This window comes from Lagenorhynchus albirostris, chromosome 3, assembly GCF_949774975.1.
Source record: "Lagenorhynchus albirostris chromosome 3, mLagAlb1.1, whole genome shotgun sequence".
Classification (NCBI taxonomy): domain Eukaryota; kingdom Metazoa; phylum Chordata; class Mammalia; order Artiodactyla; family Delphinidae; genus Lagenorhynchus; species Lagenorhynchus albirostris.
Genome location: NC_083097.1, coordinates 125,074,249 through 125,099,876, shown reverse-complemented (window position 1 = coordinate 125,099,876; position 25,628 = coordinate 125,074,249). Strand labels below are relative to the sequence as shown.

Below are 25,628 nucleotides of genomic sequence, written 5' to 3'. Positions count from 1 at the left end.
CATCGTCTAGAGCAAGTCAGTTACCTCTCTGTGCTTCAGTTTTCCCATCTAGAAGATGGGATGATTACAGTACCTGCCTTGTACATTTGTTGTGCGGATTCATGAGTTAATGTACATAGAGCACTGAGAACAGTGTCTGCCAAGAGCAGGCGCTATGTAAGCGTAGTTGTTGTTGTTATTATCTCCTGTCCCCTACCCAAACCCCCCGTTTGCCAAGATCTAGTTTGGGTGAGGGGAAAGGAGTAATGGAGAGACTTGAAGGTGGTGGGTGGTGTTTACTCTCCTACTCCCAGCACAGAGGGCTGGCTGGGCAGGTGGAGTCACTGAGCAGAAGCTGGGCTTAGCTGCCGGCGCACCCTCCTGGAAGGTTGGGCTGGTGCCCAGGGATGAGGCACCACGGGAGAAGTGGAAAAGACCGGTTTGCCTGGACCTGACATGATCAAGTGGGCTTGAAGCTTAATAAAGAGCTTAAGGGAGAAAAGTGCTTGGCTACTGTGATGCTGGTTACCATGAGGATATCAGGCAGGACAAGCAAAAGAGAATGGCAGTCCCGAGATGCCCAGTAATTCACAGGATACTACTAATAACAGTTAGGACCATAATTCAAATGTATTGAGTGCTTCATCTGTGTCAGGCACTGAGTATTCTTATTATTCTTATTGTTATTATTATAACTAATATTTAGAGAGTGTCTGTGCCAGGCCTTATGCTATGTACTTTATAACCATGGTAATTGAGTAAAAAATAATAATGATCAATAACATATGCTGAGCCCTGTGCTAAGTGTTATCAATAATGATGGTAATATTGACAGTAACCAGCATTTATTAGTCATGGCTCAGGGGGAATGGCCATTTCTACACGACTGGGTGTTTATCATGAGCTTGCACTGGTGGAGCTGGTGGCGCCAGGCTCTATGCTAAGCCTTTCCCATGCATTTGCTCATTCAGTCCTCACTGAGCCTGCTGACATAGGCCATGGTTATCACCGTTTTCAGAGAGGGAAACGGGGGTTCAGGGAGCTTAGATGTTTTGCTTGCTCGCCCATCGCTGTCTCCCTGCCCTGGCCTGGGTGTGGGCATGCAGCCAAAGTCAGGCTCCTTGGAGTCTCTGGGGCTTCACTGTGCCCACGGTGCCCAGGAGCTGGCCGTGCCCTCCTTCCCCTGACAGGGAGGCAGTCAGTCTGGATCAGGAGAGCATGAGGCCACGCACAAAAAGGAGCAGGGAGAAGACCCACTTGCTGCCCCCGTGGGCCCCTCAACCCGGCTGTGCTGCTCCTGGACTCTCCTAAGTTCTGTGAGCTCATCAGTCCCCTTTTACCCAATGCTGCTGGAGCTGAGTTCCTGCCACCTAAGAAGTCCAGACCAATAAAACATCTCATTGAACTAACACCCAAGCATCTGACAAGTTCCTGACTTGCCCGGCAGGCAATTTTGTTTCCCAGAAAAGAGGAAGCAACCAGGGAAACTGCTACTCTGGACCTAATTCTGACCAACATGGACAAACTGGCTGGTGAAGTAGATGTGACATGTAACCGGTGAGAAAATCGCCACGCTGTCTTGAGTTTGTGGTGTGAGGAGCAAGTTGGAAACAGACTATCTACATACAAACCTTAAGCTACTATACTGTAATATTTTCTGTATGATTCAAGATGTTTGGTAACCCTAAAAATCTAAAACAAATTTGCAGCTCATCAAAAATTAAAATGCACTCTGTTTAAAATGAAATATGCTTCGAAGACTCAGACTTGAGGAAATGTCAATTTAGTTCAGTTAACAGGCTACATTTGAAGAGTCTAAAATTATGTAGCAGGATTGGGGAAACAGAAGATTTAAAGTTTTTAAGCATAACTCCTACAACCTAAGCTGTCAGTAAAGAGATCCAATTTAAAATAACAATGTTAAGCTACTAAATTATAGCACCAATATTACGTTAGTGCCTTTTAAAGTGTGGTTTGACGAGATGTGGAGATGATGACTGAGGGCTGGTGTCCACAGTCCATAATGATGGGCGGCACCTCTCTTGAACATCTGTCAGCTCAGGGCACCTCTTATGAGGTACTTGTCAGAGGGAAATGAGGCCTCAGCTAAATACCAATGGCTTCTCCAGCTGAGCCAGAAAGACACACCTCCTGGTACCAGGACCTTATATCATCTAAACTGAAGAAAAAAAATATATGGTCTGAAATAGAGTCAGTTATACAAGAGAAGGCTTTGGTGTAATTATCAAAGAAGCTTTCAGGGCTCTGTTTTGGATTTGCATTAACCCAGAACTAAAGCTTTTCACTTTATTTTGGGCCATGGACAGCTCTGAAAAGTTGATAAAAGCTACAGACCCTATCCTTAGAGAAACACACCATATGCAAAATCTGGCAAGCAATGCCAGGGGGATTCATCAAATTCAGAAGGGCAATTATGAACCACAGGCTAAGAATCCTGATAATAAATGGAAAAAATTGCCTTTAACAAACCAAGCAAGACAGGCCAGCTAACCTTGGCTCAGGGATATAACCTGTCTATGAATGGCTTTTAGTTCACAGGGTTGTGAGGATAAACTGAGATACTGCATTTAAAAGTAAAGTGCTTGGGCTTCCCTGGTGGCGCAGTGGTTGGGAATCTGCCTGCTAATGCAGGGGACACAGGTTCGTGCCCTGGTCTGGGAGCATCCCACATGCCGCGGAGCAACTGGGCCCGTGAGCCACAACTACTGAGCCTGCGTGTCTGGAGCCTGTGCTCCGCAACGGGAGAGGCCGCGATAGTGAGAGGCCTGCACACACTGCGATGAAGAGTGGCCCCCACTTGCCACAACTAGAGAAAGCCCTCGCACAGAAACGAAGACCCAACACAGCAAAAATAAATAAATAAATAAACGCCTACCTCCAACATCTTAAAAAAAAAAAAAAGTTAATGACATTTAAAAAAAAAAAAAACAAAAAACTATGTGTAATTTTTCAGGCCTGACCAACTACAAAAAAAAAAAAAAAAAAAAAAAAAGTAAAGTGCTTGGCACAAAGTAAATGCTCAGCATATATCAGTTGGTGGCATTTATTATTAGTATTATTAGGACCTACAATTTGTTATAATACTTTTCCTTAGCAGCAAGATTTGTCCTAGGATCTCATAAATAATTTCCTGCCTGGTAGGTTTTAATTAAATATACAAATGAGAGCAGAGACTTATTCGAAAACATACAGCTTAAATCCTATGTTTCCAGTGTTAGTCTCTGTCTCAGGTCTGCAGAATAGGAGTGCATTTAGTGTAGACAGAAGGAGAGAAAAAAGCCTACCTTTCCTTTTTCCCGGGTACAGGCACATTTAGAACAAGAGCAAAATCTATCTCACAAACCACATTTTGGGTTTAGAAAAACTCCCAAAGATCCAGCAACTGTAACCTTGGTGATATTTGTATAAGTTTTGCCCTTAACCTGCAGCATTTTGGTTAATATTTTGCTGCATAAAATCAGTGACCTAATTTCCTGGTGAAGCCCAAATGAAGGGTTTGGACAATAAACAGATTAGAAATCTGGCAACTTTACAAAAACAGTTAAAAGACTGCACAACAGAACTTGAAACAAATAAAAGAAAACTTGCTCCTGTCTCCTGGCGCCCCGGAAATTCTTATCCAGACAGATGTCAGACTTCTCCCAATTAGAGTCCATCAGAAAGCCATTACATAGCAATTAAAACACAAACAAACTGACCAAAAGAACCTCCTGAGGCTGGTTGCCAGTTACATAGTATGTCCGGCCACGGGAATGACAAGACAGGGTTTGTAAGATTTGCAGGCTTCCTAACCCACTCTCTTGTGTGCATGTCGCTTTGTGGGGCACTTGGCATCTTCACATTCGTCCTCCCCTCTAATATTCTTGAGGTCCTTGTGGAGAACGCTTGCTCTCTGCGCAGCGGGTATGTGGGCCTGCCTCGGTTTCTCCACCGCGTTAATGCTTCCTGCCCTGTGGGCCTTCGCACCTGCTGTTCTCTCTGCTGCCACACTCTTCCCTCCCCCCGTCACGCTCCCACCTCCTACTCAATGTCAAGGTCTTGGCTTGCAATTTCCCTTCCTCGGCAAAGCCCCTCCGGGCCTCCCAGACTAGATGAGGAGCCTTATAACATACTCCAGTTACTCCCAAACCTCCCCTTCACAGCGTTCATCGCAGCTTGTCACTGCGTGTTTGCACTTCTGTTTGATTAAAGTCGGTCTCCCGCTACTGAGAGTAAACTCCACCACAGAAGCAAGCACCCCTGCCTCGTTCATTTCTGGGCGCCTGGCACAAACATGCCCTCAGTTTGAGTGGATGAATGAAAGACGGTGTAATTATCCTCATTTTACAGGTGAAGGAAGAGACCTCAGAGAAAGAAGTTACTTCTCAAGGTCACAGCCCATTAGCAGAAGTGCTGGTGCTTGGACCCAGGTGTCCTCCTGGCTGGTTCTCACCACTCCTATGCTGCCTGGAAGGACAGTTTTCTTGCCATTTCTGGGGAATATAATTTTGAGTCTTGGTACCCCTGCCTGGAGAGGGTGTCCAAGGCAAACACAAGGCCAGCTCTCAGTGATAGCAGAAACCCCTGGTGGCTGCCACTCCTGAGAAGCCCACAGCCCGAGTCAGCATGACTCTAGCAGCGGATGGCCTGGACCCCCTCATTCCAGGATCACTCAGCATCCCTCGAGGCAGGTCCTTGAATGCCCTACAATTACTCCCACTCTCCCAGAAGCCCGGGTTGGGGTGGGGGGTAGGGATGGGGATAATTAAGGAGGGGGTGACAGGCCCTTCTTTATCACCAAGAATGTCTCCACGTCCTGGAGGCATTTCTGCTGAAGGTTTGATTGTGCGTTCTCTCTCATGATGACAAAGCTACTCCATCACTTAACTCTTTCAGCATTCTGTGAAGTTCTGGTCCAAAGCAGGGCTTAGAAGATACTGATACATGAGGATGTGAGCCCCAGGAGAGCAGGAAACTTGTGGGACTTGCTCACGGCTACGTCTCTGGTTGTTAGGACAGCACTGGGCACACAGGCGGTGCTCAACAGGTATCTGCTATATGAAGGAACTAAAAGCTTTCTGTGTGTCAGGAACTTACTATATTGCTATATTATAGGGACTGTTACTAGCCCATTTTATGGCCTAGGCAATAGGGGTTTAGAGAGTTAAGAGATTTACTCAAGGTCAAAAACTTACTAAACAGTGGAGCCAGGATTCCAAGCACTAAATGGGCGATTAGGATTGGTAATTCAGGCAGTAAGGGCAAGACCTTGATTTCTCGTGATATGAACATGAGAGCAGTTTCAACACTAGGAAATATCTTCATCAAAGAAGGGGGAGAGGAATTCATGCAACAAACTTTCAGACCAAGCGCAAAGTCCAGATTCTCAGGGTCCATGAAGATACCACGCAGTTTGCTGAGACTCATGTGGGCTTCCCAGCATATAACATAGGGTCCTGCAGCAGGAACCACTCAGGGACCCAGGCACTGAGGGATCAGTGCTCATGGAAAGGGGGAGGCCTAGTCTTTCAGAGAGCAGAGTAGCGGGCAGGGCTCGGGTCTCAGGAGGCAAGATGGGGAGAGCCCTGGAGTGGGAGTCATAAGGCCATGTCCCCCTTTGCCCCCTGTACCCTTGGGCTCTCATGCAAATCTCTTCGTGTCTCTGGGGCTCACTTTCCCCATCTATACAATGAGGGTTGTTACTTTACAGCCTAGAGTGACTCCTGGGATCGATTCACCTCTAACAGCTGCATGACTGTACATACAAGTAAGTCGCTGTAGAGTCTCACAGCATCTTAGAAATGGTCATCTCGCTCAGTCCAACACAGGAACCCTGCTCTAACCCTCCTAGGAGGTGGCATGAGATTCTGCTGAATAGCTCTAGGCTGGTGGTTCTCAACCCAGGTTGATTATGCCTCCTGGGGGACAGACATGTGGCAACGTCTGAGATATTTTTGGTTGTCGCAATGAGAAGGGGTACGTTATCGGCATCTAGTGGGCAGAGGCCAGGGATGCTACCAAACACCCTGTAGTACACAGGGACGTCTCCACACGGAAAGATTATCTGGCCCCATATGTCAACAGTGCTGAGGTTGAGAAACTGGCTCTAGGCAAAGGGGATTCATTACATGTTGAGGGAACTCCTGACATGGACATGTGTGGCTAGGACAAGCTTGATAGGAACATATGCTCCTTGTAATGGCCCCCCTGACCTTCCATCTGCCTTGTGGGGAAACTGGGAGGAAGGTTTCTCCCCAAGAAATGCCCTCCCCAAGATGGCTATTCAAACAGCTGCGGATGGCTAGTACAGCAATTCAGCCAACAGCGGTCACCTGTAGAGTGAGCGCATGTGGGTCAATGCCAGGGCTGAGGGGCCAACGTCAGAAGCAAGGTTCTCAGGGAGATGGCCAACGGCTCAATGCAAGCTGGAGGGGACCAGGTGCAAACAAAGGGCTGAGGGGGTTCCAGGAGGAGGGACTAGCGAGTTGTGGGTGGGGCTGGGGCCATTTGGGGAGTTTCTGAAGTGGGCAGTGCCTAAACTGAGCCTACAATGGTAGGCGCTCCAAAGTAAGGCACACAGGACACAGTGTTCAGGACGCAGGTGAAGAGCATCTACTCGGAGGCACCAGGACCATGAGATCATCCGAGGGGCTGAACACCGTCCCTGCCACAAGGTCCAGCCTGGCCAGCCCTGCCCACCTCCCACCTCATCTCTCACCTTCTGGCTGCACCCCGGACACACTGGCTCCTCTCGGTCTCCCACACTTGCCATTTCCTCACCGCCCCCCCAGAGGCTGGCAGATTCAGTGCCCTCAGGTTGGCGAATCCCATCCCTCCCCTCTTTGCCCAGTTAACACCCACTCGTCCTTTGAACCCCAGCTCCCGGCCCACTGTCAGGGAACCTTCCCTGCTGCCCTCCCCACCCCGTCATGTGCTCTCACAGTCCCACACTCCTCCCCTTCGTACAGCTTCTCACAGTTGACAGGTATTTGTGTGACTACGGACCATGGTCCACCTCCCCCCTGGACTACAGGGCAATGGAGGTAGGGTTGAGGTTGGAATTCACTGTGGACCCTGGTGCAGAGCCTGCACCTGGTGGGGGCTCGAGAAAGAGTATTTGAATGGACGAAGGAATGATTGGAAGTTGGCTTGGGCAGCTGAAGTGTTGAGTTTGTTCAAGGCAGTTGGAGCCCTCAGTGAGAGGGTCTTAACTCCTAGGCTGGAGTGTGTGTATCTCACGGGTGAGCAGGGATGGGCCCTGGAGGCCTCTCGAAAGGGCTCTGCCGAGAACACTGTAATGCCTGGGAATGATGGACTGGGCAGAGGATGGAGGACTGAGCAGCACCTGGGGACTAATTAGGAGACTGGTGCGAGGATCCTGGGGTCAGAGGGCTGGACCCCGGGAAGCGGCAGAGGGAAAGCAGCTCTGATTTGCTTCTTGGAGACTCTTGGTTCCCCCCCATTCCTTTTGGTGCATCCTGAGAGTCTGTGGGAAGACTAAGCAGCAGCCCGGTGGGATGCTCTGAGATGGGGGGGGAAGGGATGGGAGAGGGAGGTGGGGGTATGGGGGCTGTGATGGTGCAGACACTCTGTAACTCAGACATCCTCCTGTTCTCTGACCCCTTGGCCCCAAGCAGCTCAACCTCCCACCCACTGGCAGAGCCAGGGCAGTCTGCTCAGAGAACTGCCAGGGAAGCAGGCCAGCCGAGCAGCCGGTGGAGGCACACAGGGACAGAAGGCAGATTACACGTCACTTCACATTAGCCACACCGGCAACTTTCCCGAACCACCCAGAGAGGGGCAGATGAATCACAATTTTGAGGACAAGCCAAAAGCACAGACAACACTGAGATGGAAGGAGACCGTATCTCCTTTCTACTCATGACGGAATAGGAATGCCTTGCAGAGGGTCAGGTTTGCTCACCTGTGAGGTACATCTCCTCTCCTTCGGTGAACATCTGGTGGCAGCGTACACATCTGGCACAGGTTGGGTGGTAGTGCTTCCCTCCTGCCTATGGAAATAAAAAGATAAAAGAGGTCAGAGCTGGGGCTGCCATCCAGTGGGGCAGGTTGGGTTTGAACATTTCCTAACTCATTAGTGTCGACGGCATCTTCATGGCCCTGAAGCTGGTTGGCAGTCTATGCAGGGGAGTCCAGAGCAGTCTAAAAGTTCACCAGAAGCTTGGTGATTCCATACCATGCGTATCTGATGGCATTCAGGGGACTTCCCTGGACACCTGTACTTCTATTCCAGCAGTGAAAGGGCCATTTGAAGGCCACTGGTCCTACCTCCTTATTTCCAGATGAGAAAACAGCCTTACTTTGAGGACATCCCAGCATGTCCCCAAGAATGAGCCCTTACCACCAGAGGTACCTGACATGGTTTTAAGTGGCACAGAGACCTTCGGTTTAATGACATTGGATCCGTGAAAAAAAAGATGCCCTTTTTAATCCTCTATCAATTCTTCTGACTTTTTCCAAGGAGAAAGTACCAGTTTGGTATAGTATGTCTTTAACATCTATCCAAAACTTAATAATCTACCTTTTTTTTTTTTTTTTTGCGGCACGCGGGCCTCTCACTGTTGTGGCCTCTCCCGTTGCGGAGCACAGGTTCCGGACGTGCAGGCTCAGTAGCCATGGCTCACGGGCCCAGCTGCTCCATGGCATGTGGGATCTTCCCAGACCGGGGCATGAACCCGTGTCCCCTGCATCAGCAGGCGGACTCTCATCCACTGCGCCACCAGGGAAGCCCACTAATCTACCTTTTTAAGAATAAGAACAGATGTGAAGCTTGGAGCCTCCACTAGGGCTATATTTTCTCAGTCACTGGCAATATGGCAAGTGATCCTGGTTTTCCTGTTATATTACATAAGTTTTCTTGTGTGTAAAGGAACCAACTTGAAGATAAGTTATAGCATTAAGTAAGAATGAGCACACGAGGCTCATAGGCATGGAAAAAATTGTGAGAGTGGCACACTTTTAGGGCTCAGTGGACAAACAAGGGCACCCACAAAGCCAGGACCTATTGGGGAGTCTCTGACCCTCAGGCAAGTCCCATGACTGCTGTACCTGGGAATCTCCACCCCATCCCCAGTTCACCCCAGTCTGACTTTGGTGAGCCCCCTTCCCTATTCCCACTTTCCTTCCCTACCCATTATTTCAAGTAAAAATGGAAATGATGTGCAGCTGAGAATTCCTCTCTTGGGGGAAGAAACAACCTTCGGAGAAGGCTGTGACTCAAGGTCCCACTGGAAGCCAGGAGCAAAGTTGGAGCTGCTCCCTGGAGGGCCGGTCACCAGCCCAGTGCTCACTTCCAGGCCGACAGTTCTGACACTGCGGTCCCAGCCAAGAGGACCTGGCACATGAGGGCCCTTCACTGGCAGCTCTAGAACTGCTATATGGGAGAGGCTTGGTGCAGCGATTGGGTTGGCAGGTGGGGCTCATTTTGAAGGTATATGTTGCACGTTACGGCAGGGTTTTATTGGGGGGGATATAACCTGGGGGAAATTGATGGATACTGGGATGTTGTTAACGGCCCCCCAGACATCACTTCGTCTGATGTTAATGGGTTCCTTCCAATTCAAAAAGTATAACTGTATAATGCTGAAGGCTTCTCCCTGAATCTTCTGGGGTGGGGGAGGGTTGGTTGGGCACGGACTTATCTATTCTGGAGAGACTTGATTTATTCTAAAAATTTAGCAAGAATGTGGAAAGGGCAGATTTTTTAAAAAGGAAAAAAAAATCCAAAATCCCCTTTTTTCAGTCTTGGTTGTTTGCATGGCTCCCACCAATGACAGAATGTTCTTATCATCACCAAAGCAGACTGCGTTCAAACTTTGGAAGGAGCCTGCTAATTTTCCCAAGCTGAGATGTCGTGGGACTGATTCTCCCATACCATGACAAGGATAATCGTTTTAAATAGTAGTCTCTTCCTACTTTGTGTCTCTTTATCATTTCAATTATAGACCTGTTTCTAGGATGGCAACAGCACGATGGCAAAACTGAAGCTGGCATCTTCCTAAATGTTACGCCCCAGCACCCCGCTCCAGCCGCAAGAGCCTTTGTGCCCATCTAGCAATCCTGCCATGAATGGCACTAAAAACCACCTGAGGGAGTGGGGAAGGGAGGCTGCAGAGCAGCAGGTACCAGCAAAAGGAAAACCAAGTCAGTGGGATAAGATGAGACATTCTGTCTGTTAACAAGCCAAAGTCTAGAACATAGTGAAGAAAATGGCAAAGAATCAGTACCTGGAAAATGGGGCCCTATTGGAGAGGTCTGAAAACCACAAGCAAGGTTAGGCAAGGCAGCACAGGGACACAGGGCTGTGGTTCTCCTTGGAGAGGACACAGACCAGGAAGGAAGGAGTGTGACTGGCGCTCAGCACGTTGAGGTCTGTCACTGAGGCAGGGGTTGTGGGGTGGCCTGGGGAGGGAATGGGAAGGGGAAATGGAATTTAATTAAGTGCCTATTGTGTACCCAGAAATGCACTGGGCCTCGCGGTGGGCAGCTGTTGCTTTGGCCTGGCAAATATCCTTCCTCCTTCCTCCTTCCTCCAGAACTAGCATCAAGCTTTTCCTTGGTGGGATTGACTACCCATTCCCCATGTCAATCCCTGTGGTTATTCCAGCTCTATGGTCACAGCTACTGGTTTGGAGATGGGCCTGAGATTCTCCAATGAGGGCCAGTCCCAGGACGCTTGCTGAGCTATTAGGAAAGAGAAAACTCGCCTTCCATCGGAAATGCTGGCTGATAGGATGTAAGCCTAGAGCAATGGTGTCCAATTTCCCCATCATATAGGAGAGGCTTCCTGAGAATAAAGCCAACACAGAAGAAAGTGGCACCAAGAGGGCAAGATGTTCCAAACGCATTTGTTTGAGTGCTGGATCCAGCTGTGCCTGAAGTAAGAACTCCTCCTGGGTTTTTATTATGGGAGCTGATAAATTTCCTTTTTGCTCTGAGCCAGCTGAGTATAGTCTCTGTACTTGCAAGCAAAAGAGTCCTGACTAGCTATAAAGGAAAAACACACTCCTGTGTTGGTCCCTTACTCTCAGACTACTACCATACTCATAGCACTTCTGACACCAGCTATGTGGGTGTTTTTTTTTTTTTTTCTCCCACACCAAGCAATTCTCTATGACACCAGCTGGGTGTCCTATAGTTTAATTTATTCTGACACTCTACTCGGAGAGAACATCAGACCCCACAGGTTAAGGACTCAGACCCACAAGACTGTCTGCCCCCAACCCCAATTTAGATACCAATCATAAGTCCCAGGTTGTCACCTGTATTTCTTACTGACCGGCTATAAATCGGGGTTCCCATGACCCCCATCTTGGGTTTAATAATTTTCTAGAATGGCTCACAGAACTCAGGGAAACAGTTAACATTTACTGGTTTATTACAAAAGGATATGATAAAGAATAGAGATGAGCATCCAGGCAGAAGAGGCACAAGGAATGTGGGCAGGGGAACGGAGCATCAATGCCCTCTCACTGTGCACCGCTCTCCCAGGACCTCCACCTGTTCACCAGCCTGGAAGCTCTCTGAATCCCGTACTTGTGGGGTATTTACGGAGGCTTCCTTGCATAGGCAGGATCCATCACTAACTCAATTTCTAGGCCCTCTCCCCTTCCTGGAGGATGGGAATTGGGGCTGAAAGTTTAAACTTCTAATCATGGCTTGATATTTTTCTGGTGACCAGCCCCCATCCAGGAGCCCACCAAGAGTCACCTCATTAGAACAAAATACGCTCCTATCCCTCAGAAAATTCCAAGCCATTTAGGAGCTCTGTGTGTAGGAACTGAGGTCAAAGATCAAATGTTAGAACAAAATATGCCCCTAGTGCTCTTATCACTTAGGAAATTAGAAGGATTTTAGGAGCTCTGTGCCAGGAACCAGGGGCAGAGACCAATATATATATTTTCTATGATTTCACATTGACATATCTACTAGGAGTTAATCACAGTAGTATTCTCCATTGATAGATAAAGACTCTAATAAGACTGAGAGGAAGTGACTTGGTTAAGGTTTCATGGCTAGAAGTGATAAAACTGGAATCTAAGTCTGTTTCACTCCAACTGTGTATTTTCATACATCACACTGCCTCAAAGGCCCTGGGTAGCTGAGAGCTGTTGGCATCTGTGTGGGATACGGGAGCCACTCCACTCTCTGGAGTCCCAGATTTCAGCTCTGTCTTTACTAGAAATTCTGCATGTGACCTGGGAAAAGCACCGCATGTCTTGGGGCTCACTTTTCTTATATGTAAAACGAGGAGGGTAAACTAGTTGATTGCTAAAAGTCTCTTCCTGCTCTAAGGAAAAAAAAAAAAAATCAACACGCCCAAGATGCTAACGGAGCCTCGTACAAATGTAATCAATTGAAACCCAGTCACAAGAGCTGCCCAAGAAGAGAAGGCTCTCACTATGCTAAATGACAGTAACATGCCGGGGAAAAGACAGCCACCGACACGATTTCAGAGCAGCTTGGAAATGTTGGGACAAATTCCCGTCTACCGCCCTGGCCCTGCGTGTAATCGAACTCTCTTCCTTCTCGAACGAAAAGTCTGCTTTTATGATCTCCCGTGCCACTGACCCTTTACCCCACCGCAATGTGGATGCCCCCTGCCCACAATCCTGCAGACCCAACAAATGGTTCTCCTGAAGGTAACCTTGCCCCACACCTCACAGCTTTTCCTCAGCCTGCACATCCCTACCTGCTCTGTAGAATCTGCCCAACACCCTGACTGACTCCCCATCTTTTCCGGAGCTCTGTCCTCTCATCACCCCTTCCCAATCTCCCCCCACATGCCGACGGCTGCTCCTCACGCTCTGACAACTTCTCAGCCCCTTCTGCCCCCTGTAAGCAGCCACTCCTCAAGGCTGCTTTGAGCCCACTTCTCTTCCTCTCTCAGAAATCCTGATGACTCCAATGGTGCCGACTATTACTCAAATCCTAGCATTTTTGAGACTGGTCCCTCCAGGCCTGAGCTTTGTCCCTGAGCTCTGATGCACATTCTCACTGTCCTCTTGAAACCTTCCTGGAATTTCAGCCACACCCCACCCCAAAGAGAACTCGATATGTTTCTGCCCGGATCAGCTTCCTTCCCTGCCACCCCCAGTTCTGCGGATGGTGACACCAGACTTCCTCTCACCTGGGCTTGACACTCTGGTTCAAGTTTTGGCCTCTTCTCCTTTGATGGTTACGTCTACACGTTGCCCCATGGTTGCAAAGCTACTGGAATTCTACTTCCACAGTGTTGGAGACAGGGTGGTTGCCCCTTCCACTGCCACTGTACCTCCCGAGTCCTTCCTGAGGGGTCAAGGGTTCCTCGCTGGTCTCCCACTTCCAGTTTCTTTCCTCTAAATTTAGCCCATGTACATCACGTTATCCTCCCTAAGATGAAGCTTGAAGCAGGTCACTTCTGCTTGGCCTTTCTACAACACCCCTGCCCCTGTTGCCCCGTAAATGACAAACTCCTCACCTTGGTATCAGGCCTTCAGAAACCTGGGCCCAAACCCTCCCTATGTTTCTGTTTCATGCCTTTTCCTCCACATCTCACTCCTACAGCTCCTTGGAAATGTCTGATGGTTTATCCACTCTGTGCATTTGTTTATCTTATTCTCTCTGATTCCCTACAATCTTGTAAAAGCAATCTTACTACTGCTCTTTGGTTTAAAATTCTCCAATGGCTTTCCACTGCACTTGCTAGAAAACAGAAACTTCTAAACAGGTCTACAGAGCTTTATGTGACATGCCCTTTATGATATACTCCATCCTCCTCTAGTCCTGATTTACAGAACTCGGGCACACTGGCCTTTTTCTCTGTTCCCTGAAAGGGTCAAGCTCATTCTTCCTCCAGCTCTTCACATGGCAGCTTCCTGCTCATCCTCAGGGCTCAGCTTCAATGCATCTCCTCAGAGAGTCCATTCCTGGTTGCTACACTTTCTCCTGCTGAGCTGAGATGCGGCTGCAGAATCCTTCTCAACACACAGCTGACTCCTCCAGGTAACCACAACCTACTGGCCAGATTAGTCAGAATTAATGATTCTGTTTGCAAGGCCTGACCCAGTCTGTCGTCCCTCAGCCACTGTCACATGAGAAAACTGCGGCCTAGAAAGGCAAAGATACCCCAAATCTGAGCATGAGTTAGCACCCAACTGTTTCTACTCTTAGGCTACTGTTTTTCATTTGCACCAAACTCTTTCCTGTTTCTGGTTCCTCAAAGTGGGTGGTCCCAAAGCATAGGAAGACAGCTTCCTGGGCCCACAAGGTGTGGGAGGGAAGGCCAGGAAGGCCAGCGAACGAGGGCCCAGGCGAGGGCTCAGGCAAGGGCTCAGCAATGGTGCTGCAGGTTGTCTGTCATGGCAGAGCGAGCTGTGTATCAGAGGTGGAGAAGAGCTGTTGCCATGGTGATGGACCAACCAAAGAAGGGCTTAGGGAATAGGCTGCTAGACAAGCTGGTTCTTAAATCAGCACATTATCAAATGCTTAAAAAATAAAGCAGGGTTGGGAAGAAAATCATAATTGTCACTCCCCAGTAATCGAGCTGGGTCTAAATCTAGAGAAGCAACTGATATTTCCAACACAGCATTTTTGGAACAAGGAATAATTTTGTCCAGCTCCTCATTTTGGGGGTACCCAGAGAAGATATCTGCTCAAGGTTATGTAGCAAGCTAAGCTGGGGCAGAGAAAATGGGGGAGGTAGAGGCTATGGAAAAAGGGATGTGGGGTGACTCTCCCCTTCCTCAGGGATGACTTTTTGGAGTCACAGGCCATCCTGCCCAAACATCTTCAGAGTTACTTGTACCCACTCACCTCCAAGACCCTGCCGCTGATGTATCGGTCACAAGTCTCGCACTTAATGCCAAACTGGGAGTGGTAGTCAGACTCACAGTATGGAACGCCATCCCTGCAAGAGGAAATCCACACAGGAAGAGGAAGTTAGGGGGGTTTACGGGGGTGTCACGTGGAGCTTCCCAGACCTGCAGGCAACTGTGACTGGGCCAAGATTAGAAGCACTCAGGGAACTGTTAAAAATGCCAATTCCCCAGACACCCTTCAGATATACAAAATCAGACGATTCCTGGGATGGGGGGATACCAGGGAACCTGCATCTTGACAAACTCCCTGAGCGTGCCTGGGAACCACCGGTCTGCTGCTGGCTGTGAGCGTCCCTTTTCCACTCTTCTTCCTCTCCCTCCCCACAAATTCTCCAGACCTACTTTCTCCTTTACCCCAAATGGCTCTTTTAAAAATTCATTTAAAAATAAAATTATTTTATTTTATTTAGAATAGGTAATATTTGCATTTGGCACATTACAGAGGCACAAAGGGGAAAGTCTTTATCCCCCTCTCAGCCTCTGCCAGTTTCCCTTCCAGGAGGTCATCAATATGATCAGTCATCTGATTGTGCCCCTGGATCAGTAGAAAACAGGAACCCCTTCTCCCCCGACCACCTCCTAAGTGCTCTATTCTTGCCCAGTGCTGATAACTTATTGGGCAGTAATAAGATTACTGTTAGTTATTCTTATACGACCCTCTACTACTAATAGCCATTGATACTTATTGCTTGGTGTGTGTCAGGCCCTCTGAGGGTGTTTTACATAGGTTATTTCATCTAATCCTTGCAGCAGCCCTATGAGGTTGGAATTATCAGTCTCCCCAATGTATGGATGAGAAAACCCAATTCAGATGACCTAGAGCTGGTTCAAACCCAGACGGTCTGGTTTCTCCCAGGTTGTCCTGAGAATTAAAGGACATGGTTCCAGCGTGTCCCAGGGCTCAGCACAGCGCCCGGCCTGGAGTGAGTACTTGGCAAATGGCAGCTAGGGGAATCCTCATGATTGCTGAGAGGGTTCTTCAAGGAGGACGTTTGGGGCTCAGCTTTCAAGGGCCCATGTGGAGATGGTTGGAGCATCAAAGAGCTCAGCCCTGCTCCAGCCCTGCCTAGCTCTAAGGACCAGATCTGATGACATCTCTCTGAAGTGCTGATGCCATCTTTCATACGCAAGAGAACTCGCTCACACACACAGAGGCCTAAAGAACAGGCATGTCCAGGCTGCTGCCCTGTGGGCACTGCTAGGAGCCCACCCTGGGCAGCAGAGCCGTCAGTGTTTCCTGAAGGAGAGTTGGCAATGAGGACCCGTGCTCAGCAAAGTCACCAGGTGAGACTGTTGTCTGTGGGTCCACGAGACAAGCTTCCCCTTCCCCCAACCCTTCCACACTGTGTGGGGATGGGCGGGTGACCCTGCAGGGGGATAGTCATTTGTCAGGAGGTGGGCACAATGAACCAGAAAAATTTGGGTATAAATGCCAACACCTCCTAATTTGGACCCATGAGGCTGTGAGGCCTTCGGGAATTTGAAATATACATGATTCTAAAAAGACGCAGATGGTAAAAATGAACATTAACCGGGTACTGATTAGGTACAAAGCACAGATCTCTGAGCCCTGACACAACCCTATGAGGCAGGTCGTCTTCTTAGCCCTGTTTTTATAAATGAGGAAACTGAGACTCAGAGAAGTTGAGTCCCTTGCTGAGGTCAAGTGGGCTGGGCTTCTAACCTGGGCATCAACGCCACAGCCAGGGCCTCTAAGCATCTGACACTCTGCTGGCAGATGGATGAAGAGCCCAGGGTCCGGCTGCAGAGGCCCAAGGCGTGGTGGGCAATCTGAGCTGGACCTGCTTGTGAGGAGCTCTGAGCAAACCCTTACTCCCCCAGAGAATTTGGACTGAGGCTCACAAACTCAAGGACTCCTGGCTGGCAACTCACCAAGGGCACTCGTTACTTGGCAGGCACAGAGGTGCATGCCAAACTCCACTAACATGGCCTTCAAAGCTCTCGGGGCTGTGACCTCAGCTCAACCTCTGCAGCTTTGGACTTCACCTGTGCACACACCCGAGTTCCCACAAACTGGATGGATGTGTCCAGCACCTCCCTGCCCTTGCCCAGGCTGGGCATTCTGCCTACAAGCTTTCCTTCTTTACATTTTCAAACCTTATACCCCTTTTCAAGGTCTGGCCCAAATATCACCATCTTCCATAAAGCTCTCATATATTTCAGATTCCATTTCTAGTTAGAAGTGAATAGTCACAGCCCTTCGCTTAGACCTCTGACACAGACAAGGGTCGTCTAGCTAGCATCTATCTCCCTTTCTGCCAGCAGCAGTACCTCGCCTGGGTTTTCCTGGGAACCACCCCTTCACACTCGCAGTTACAAAGAACTCACAAACAGCTGCTCTCTGGCTCAAGGGTTGAGATCCTCCTGGCCAGTGATTGGTCAAGAATGGGCATGTGACCCACCGGTGGCCAAATCAGAGGCAGCTGTGGGACTTTTGCTGGAGTTCTTGGGAAAGAAGCCTCTCTCTCTCTGCCAGGTTTGCGAAGCTGCTAGAATGAAAGCCTGGAGCTGCTGGTGATCATCTTTGCTACCATTTGGGGAGGGCCTGCTTGAGAATGAAACAAATGCAGAGGAAGGTAAAGCTGAGAGGGAGAGAGAGAGAGAGACACTTCTGAAGTACTAATGACATCTTTAAGCCCTTGGATTCATCCATGCCAGAAGCCAGAATGCCGCTGGCCTTCCCATTTCTATGAGTCAGTAAACTCCCATTTTTGCTTTTTAAGGGAGTTTGAGTTGGGTTTTCTGTCACTTATGATTGGAAAGGTCTTAAAGAACAGAACTTCTCTTGAGCTCTCAATCACGTATCCCCTGGAGGCACAGTTTCTTATGTATATAGCTTATCTCTCTTATTTTTTGATAGCAGAAACCATGCATGCTACAAATTTACATGCTCACTGTGTCCTAGCATCGGGCCAGAGGCGATACCTGAGAAGTGTCTGGATCATAAAGTGTCAAAGCTGTGAGGGTCTGTGGCCCTAATTCTTTTCAGGTACTTGAGTATGTAAACGTGGTCACAAGGGTCTAGCACAAGGGGGCTTGTCTAGTGCTCAGTGTGTAGGCTGGGCCATCTTCCCTGACAACTGTGTGTCCATCATCTCTTATCTCAATTCATTCAACAACTGTATTGTTGACTATGGGTTGGGCATTGTGCTACACAGCAGCAGAGGATTAAACAAGTCCCGCCCTAGTGAGGACAGACACTAAATATAATCATTGGAGCAAATTACTTACTGCCTGAGACAGTTTCTACAGCTTTTCAAATGGGGATAAATATCTCATGGGGGTAGTCATGGACTTAATGTGATAATTCGTGCACAGCAGTTAGTACATTCCTTGTCCACAATAAAAGCTCAATAAATGGTAGCTAGTATTATTAACCTTACTAAAAAGTTAACATGGATTAATATACAATTGCAAATGGTGTTGGCCTGTATGAAGGAAAAGAATAGGGCAGAATGAGGCCAACTCTGAGGAGAGGGTGTGGGACCCGAGACCAGAAGGGAGGAGCAAGCATGTGCGGAGCAGAGAAGAGTATCTGAGGCAGAGGAAGCACCGTGTGAGGGCCCAAGGTGTGTGGGGTGCTGTTTGCGGCCAGAGTGTGGTAGCTGGATGGAAACAGAGGGAGATGCTGCTGGGGACTCAGGCAAGGGTCATGTGCAGCCAGGGCTGGGAGCAGGCAGAGGCCAGGCGGGCGGGGTGGGGAGGGGGAGAAACCCACTTGCTGATGTACTCCCCGGTGAGGATGATGCTGCAGGTCTGGCATTTGAAGCAGCTGACGTGCCACTGCTTGTCCAGAGCCAGGAGTGACTGGCCGTGCTTGATCTCCTCCTTGCACCCAGCGCAGTCTGCAAAGACAAGAGGATGTGCTGAGCAAAGCATCCTGGGCCCCTAGAGCCCTGCCATCATCGCACACCTGAGTCAAGGAAACCCCTCCTGGAATGCCAGCTTTTCCACAACTGCTCCCACCCTGGCACTGGCACCTGTCGAGACTCTGCCAGGTGAGGGAAAGGCCAGCGGAGCCCTGGCCTCTTGATAAGTGGTCTTGGTGTGAGGGAGAAAGACAGACCTCCCAGGGTTCCTCCAGAAAGTTCCCTGCTGGTCATCCTGACAACTGTTCATCCAGAATGGACCCTGCACTGCTTCTGCTCTCGAGTTGCTAACTAAGCTCATGCAAGTCTCTGTGACCCAGGGACCTGCAGTATCAGTGTCACCTGGGAGCTCAGAAATGTGCAGCAATGTGGGCTCCACCCAGATCGACTGAATTTTTATTTATTTTTAATTATTTTATTTTATTTTTATTGAAGCATGCTTGATTTACAATGTTGTGTTAGTTTCAGGTGTACAGCAAAGTGATTCAGTTACATATATATGTATATATATTATGTATATATGTATCTTTTTCAGGTTCTTCTCCATTATAGGTTGTTACAAGATACTAAATATAGCTCCCTGTGCTATACAGTAGGTCCTTATTGCTTATCTATTTTATATATAGTAGTGTGTACCTGTTAATCCCAAACTCCTAATTTATCCCCCTTTCCCCTTTGTTAACCATAAGTTTTTCTATGTCTGTGAGTCTGTTTCTGTTTTGTAAATAAGTTCATTTGTATCATTTTTCTAGGTTCCACATGTAAGTGATATCATATGATATTTTTCTTTCTCTGCCTGATTTACTTCACTTACTATGATAATCTCCATGTCCATCCATGTTGCTGCAAATAGCATTATTTCATTCTTTTTTATGGCTGAGTAATATTCCATTGTGTGTGTGTGTGTGTGTGTGTGTGTGTGTGTGTGTATATATATATATATATAAAAAACACATCTTTATCCATTCATCTACTGATGGATATTTAGGTTGCTTCCATATCTTGGCTATTGTTAATACTGCTGCAATGAGCATTGGGGTGCATGTATCTTTTTGAATTAGAGTTTTCTCCAGATATATGCCAAGGACTGGGATTGCTGGATCATATGATAGCTCTATTTTTAGTTTTTTGAGGAACCTCCATACTGTTTTCCATAGTGGCCGCACCAATATACATTCCCACCAACAGCGCAAGAGGTTCCCTTCTCTCCACACCCTCTCCAGCATTTACTGTTTGTGGACTTTTTGATGATGGCCATTCTGACTGGTGTGAGGTCACACCTCATTTTTTTGCAGTTTTGATTTGCATTTCTCCAATAATTAGCGATTTTAAGCATCTTTTCATGTGCCTGTTGTCCCTCTGTATGTGTTCTTTGGAGAAACATCTATTTAGGTCTTCTGACCATTTTTCAATCGGATTGTTTTTTTGATGTTGAGCTGTATGAGCTGTTTATATATTTTGGAAATTAAGCCCTTGTCGCTTACCTACTGAATTTTATCAAGATCTCCAAGCACAGTAGAGTTTTGCTCAATGGCAAGGGCCCTGTTTGTGATTTGTGTGTTTTGTGGTTAAATCTATTTTCTTGCCTAGCACCGTGCTCAGCACATAGTTAAGAACTCAAAGCAGATTTGCTGAATGAGCGTGAATGAGCAGGCCTCATAGCACTCAGGCAAAGGACAGAACTTACCACACACACCTCCTCCCCAACATGATTATATACCAAACATTTGCTCCCCAAGTAGCAAGGATTAAAGAGTCTGATGAGATCGTTCCAGAGCAGAAAGGTGCCCTTGCTCTCCGTTCCCCTCACCCTGGACTGTGCACTGGGGCCAATATTGAATGTAGGGGGCCCCAGAGGCTGCCTGTTGCTCAATCAGTGTCTGCGGAGGGGCAGGAAATAGAGGCCGTGTCCAAGATACTTGGGAGAAGCGGGAAATTCAGGCCTAGCCGACCGGATGTCCCACTCTGGAGGAGGAAAGGGTCATGGTACAAAGTTTACCAGAGGACAAGCCTGCCTCCTGGCACCAAAGCAAGTGCATACTTGGGAGCAGTGGTGAGAAAAGAGACGGCTATCAAGTTGGGAGAGGCTGGCTGAAGCTCTCACATCCAGCTGGGAGCCTGTCCTGGGAGAGGAGATGAGGTGTCCGTGTGTCTAAGAAGCGGTGTGCCCAGCAGGCTGTGGGGAGGGTCTGGGCCCTGATGAAGTGTGTGTATGAAGCAGCTCCCACAGTCCGCGCCTCTTGGCCACACAGCACCTTTCTAACATCTCTTAGTGCAAGCTGCGGGCAGGAAGGTCTCCCATTGCAAAATGCTTCAAGTCCCAGGCCTTCAAATGGGGGCTGGGAGAATAGTTTTAGGATTTCTTTTCTCCTGGGATAAGTCTACCCCCACCCCATCCTGATCATCACAGTCTTCAGAATGTCATAGTTTAGAGAGGTCAGGTACCCCCTCCTCTTTTTTAGACAGATGGCCTCTGAAGTGACTTGCCCATGCTCCGAACAGTAAAACCCAAGGGCACAGGCGTCTGGTCCAGCTTTCTAGGCCACAAATGCTGACCTTGTGTCTCTGTGGGACTCATTGATAGGGTTAAATGATTCCACTGGGGCTCAGAGTTCACAGAGCATTTGGCCAAAGTCCCACCCAATGCAGGAATCTACAGCATTCTCAACAGGGGTGGGCACCTTCCTCTGTGTCATCGCTTCCAGGGGTAAGCAGCTCACCCCCCCCTTTTTTTTTTGTAGTACGCAGGCCTCTCACTGTTGTGGCCTCTCCCGTTGCGGAGCACAGGCTCCGGACGCGCAGGCCCAGCGGCCACGGCTCACGGGCCCAGCTGCTCCACGGCATGTGGGATCTTCCCGGACCGGGGCACGAACCTGTATCCCCTGCATCGGCAGGCGGACTCTCAACCACTGCGCCACCAGGGAAGCCCTATTCTCATGTTTTTAACTCATACTCTGTGCATTATCCAATCTCTGATATGAGGTCAGAAGCGATATTCCTGAGGTAGGAAGGCCTGCTGATTCCTCCTGAGAATTCTGGCTTACCTGCTCCACATGCTTTTTCCTTTCATGTTATACTGCTCATCCTCCACTCTACAGCCTTCATATTTATCAGGACCTTTTCCTCCCTCTTCTCTCAACTTTCACTCTTGGCCACGCAGTGGAGCCTCAAACACCCCATCCGGGAGCCTGGGTCTGGTGTAATAAGCAGGGTCAGGAAAACCACACCCTGTCCCAAGTTGGATTCTGCAGACCCAGCTGTCCACTCCATTCCTCCTACGTTCCTCTTTATTCCAAAATTACAACCTTCAGCTGGCAGAAAGTGTGATGCCACCACTTGTTCCTCCTAAATCCCTCAGTTTACTGGAGACTCTAAAGACCCCAGACAACTATTTTTAGTTTTTTTGACTGTGTCATTCATTCCACTTAGATCAGCAAAAATAAGTGGGTTTGTGAGTCATAGCAAGCTCCCCACCTCGTTTTAGGCAACTAATCCAGGGAGACAGGGCCCTTCCTATTAGCAAGGTATAGGGTGTTAAGGAAATAGGCTCCAAAGCCAGACTGCCTGGGCTCACATTCCAGTTACATTATCATTATCTGAGTGACTTTGGGCAAGTCATTTATGCTGTCTGAGTCTTCGTTTTCTCATCTAAAAACCATTACTCTTATCTCCCTCCTAGAGTTATTATAATGATTAAATGAGATGCTATATATAGAAAACTTAGTGCAGTGCCTGACAACAGTAATGGCCAATCAATGTTAGCAATAGTGATGGTGGTGGTTTTGGTGGTGATGGTGGTGGTGCTACTGCTGCTGATTCTTCTCAGTGAGGTCTGTGCAGTGCCTGGCAATAGTCACCGTCGATCAATGTTAGCAGTGGTGATGGTAGTGTTGGTGACAGTGGTGCTTGTAATGATGGTGGGGGTGATTGTGAAGATGGTGGTGGTGGTGGTACTCATGGTGCCGATGCTACTTCTGCTCCTGATTCTTCTTGGTGAGACCCGTGAGGAAACACTTCTTCCGCCTGTGATAAGTAATACAATTCTTTTCTCTTGACAGTTCCTAAGTATTCTTCTTGATCTCTTTTGAGTAGATACTGCTCCCGCTTTTCCAGAATGTCTTTACATTCCAGGGATGAAACTTCACACTCCTGTAGCTCAAGAACACAGCAAGTTTTCCTGCTTTCATTTTCCTTCTCCATGATATGTTCCTCCCCTTAGCACTCTCTTGAATCTTGTTTTAGTTCCCTCCATCCTTGGGGAACTAAGCAGACCTTCCAACTTCCCCTCAAGTCAGGAGGCTGCCTTGCGTTTACAGCATGGATAATGACCACCTTTGGGAAGAAAACATTTCTATGAAACATATGCCCTGTAGCTCCACACATGGATGTCTAGACTTCCTGAGTAACAAGATGAGCCATGATCCTAGGCATCCCCCCGGAGACGGCCCACGCGCTCACTTGCTCTTCTGCACTCGCTCTTCCTCACCTTCTTCACCTCCTGATCTGCAGAATTATGGTGGACACAGCCTCTTCTTGTGGACATGCTCCCAGGCAGGGCTCCCGCACTTAGCCGAGGAAATCTCCCACCTGTCTGAGATTCCCCGAGGCACGCAGTACACGCAACACTGAGTGAAGTAATAGTGAAGTAATAGCAGATTCAGGAATCTTATTCTCAGTTCTCCTTTGGGATGTTTCCTAGACTAAACTTCCAAGCCAACAAAATCCCTCACTTTATATTTAGAGAGCATTTTACACACTATGACGTACGTTGGTTTGATTCCCGAATACTGATACACTTGCTTTCCACAAAGTTGGGTAAACTGAGCCACGGGGAGGCTACATGATGGCTGTGCATTCACACAGAAGGATGGCCGCCTCCTGACTCCAGCCGGCTTCCCTCTGTGAACTCACACGTGGTCCCACTGGTGTCTGGGCACCCTGGCAGCATCAGCCATGGCGCCGTGGTCCTGCACCCCAGCCTTGCTGTCATTCTGGATGACGCTTTCAAGGAGTTATGAAGGGTAACAGTGTGTGCACTCAGCCACCTCAAGATGGAAACCTGATCAGAGCGGCCAATTTTTCTTGAGCCCCACCGAAGACACGGACGGAAAGTCTGGGAGCAGATCTGATTCAACTGAAAAGAAAGGAAGGGCAAGTGGGGGAGCCTCCCCACTGGCTCCCATGCTAATGGAGCCCCCGGCAGCTCAGCCCTGCTCACCTGGGGTATTCTGTGCTCGCCCTCCGGAGCCGGCACAGCCTCAGCATGCTGACTCTGCTGGTGCCGTGGCCAACAGCCCCCATACCACACAGTGATGCCGCACAAGATGCTAATGGGCTTTCACTGATTCTGATGACAAGGCCAGTGAGAGTGTCACGTCACATGAAAGAATGCCGGAGCTTAGCTTGGCTTACCGAGACCCAGGGGGCTGTGTCCGTGTGTGTGTGAGCACATGCAGTCAGTGGCCTGACAAGGGCATCTTGGAACAGTGATTTGGATATCTTACGGCTAGACACGTTTGAATGGAATGGACATTCCACAAATCAGAATGACTGTTCCGAGGCACTACTGATCCTCAGTTCCCCCCAACTCCCAATCTATGTTTTGGTGATAGAACGTGACCTTTACGACGGCCTGCCAAGTGTCCCCCTCATCCCTAGACAGTAGTTCTCAGTCTTAGGAGCAGCAAATGAATCACCCAAGAAGCTTATTAAGATTGTAGATTTCTAGGTCCCATTCCTAGAAGTCCAGAGTGGGCCCAGAAATCTGTATTTTTATCAGTCCTGCAGTGAAGCTGATATCATGATCCACGGAACACACCCTAAGGGGCACTAGCACAGCCCTTGTGGCCTTCTCTCATATTCCCTCTTTTGTTAAGATATGTCTGCATATTCTTCTTTAGTGGAGTTTGTAAAACTTGACAGCCACTGGTGGAAAACACTTGATCAGCTCTGTTGCGATGTCCGTGCGAGTGTGGACCAGAGGGGAGATAAGGAGCCCTGCTCATCCCAGGAGAACCACCCAAGTGGCCAACACATGGCACAGGCCATCCCTATTCACAGTTGGGCAGCCTGTTTTCCCTGCGTTTGTGCTTTGGGAAGTTTGTGAGTCTGGGCTGTGTGCCAACTGGGTCATGCTTCAGGAGTCCTCCAGGGTGGGAACCTCCCCCACTTCCCTCCAGGCTGCGGAAACAGTTAGCGAAGCTGGGACAGGAGGGCCCTGGGAGATGGCACTCGTGGATGGCGACGTGCCCCGTGGGGAGGACTCACGGCTTGGTCCACGGATCTTGATGGGCTTACTGCTCGTCATGGACTGGGAGCATGTCTGACACAAACATTCCTTCCCGCTGAAGGTCACCTTGTCTCCAATGGGGAAAGGCTTCCTGCAAGAGGGATGAAGGAGAAATTCAACACCACCTCTCCAGAGGGTTGTGTCTATAACTGACTTGACAACACATGTGCCTGAAGACCTTTGGTAGCACACACAGCACACACAGAGCACCAGGTACATTCAAGTGCTGTTCACGGGGCCAGGCTAAACCACTCAGTTAGGGCCAGGACCGGAACTGGAGACCCAGATGGGCCATTTACATGATTTTTGAACACTGGGCAAATCATGACACTTATTTGGGCTTACATTTCTCTTCTATAATGAAGAGGCTAAAAATGTCTCAGAGGTGCTTCCTCTTCCTGGAAGGACTTCTTCCATCCCAACTTGACCTATCCCCTGTATGTCAGGAAGAACTCATTCAACTCCCCAACTTGCCGAAATTTCCTTCTTTCACTCCACAGGAAGTTTAGACATCCTCCAAGAACCTCTTCCTCTGCTCGCCTGCATTTGCACAGTTTGAGTTCCACAGCTCAGGGGCTCAAGCTCATCATG

At 48.7% G+C, this 25,628-nt stretch overlaps 1 protein-coding gene across 5 annotated transcripts in view; it reads right to left on the bottom strand.

The window, feature by feature from the left end:
• Nucleotides 1-25,628, bottom strand: part of ABLIM3 (actin binding LIM protein family member 3) — a 179,141-nt gene that overhangs the window by 45,810 nt on the left and 107,703 nt on the right. For all 5 annotated transcript variants that reach the window (XM_060143938.1, XM_060143941.1, XM_060143937.1 and 2 more), the window contains 4 exons: nucleotides 25,016-25,128; nucleotides 18,598-18,724; nucleotides 14,794-14,887; nucleotides 7,904-7,991 (listed from right to left, as the gene is read on the bottom strand). In XM_060143938.1, the coding sequence (XP_059999921.1) occupies nucleotides 7,904-7,991; nucleotides 14,794-14,887; nucleotides 18,598-18,724; nucleotides 25,016-25,128 (422 nt within the window). The remainder of the gene's footprint in view (nucleotides 1-7,903; nucleotides 7,992-14,793; nucleotides 14,888-18,597; nucleotides 18,725-25,015; nucleotides 25,129-25,628) is intronic.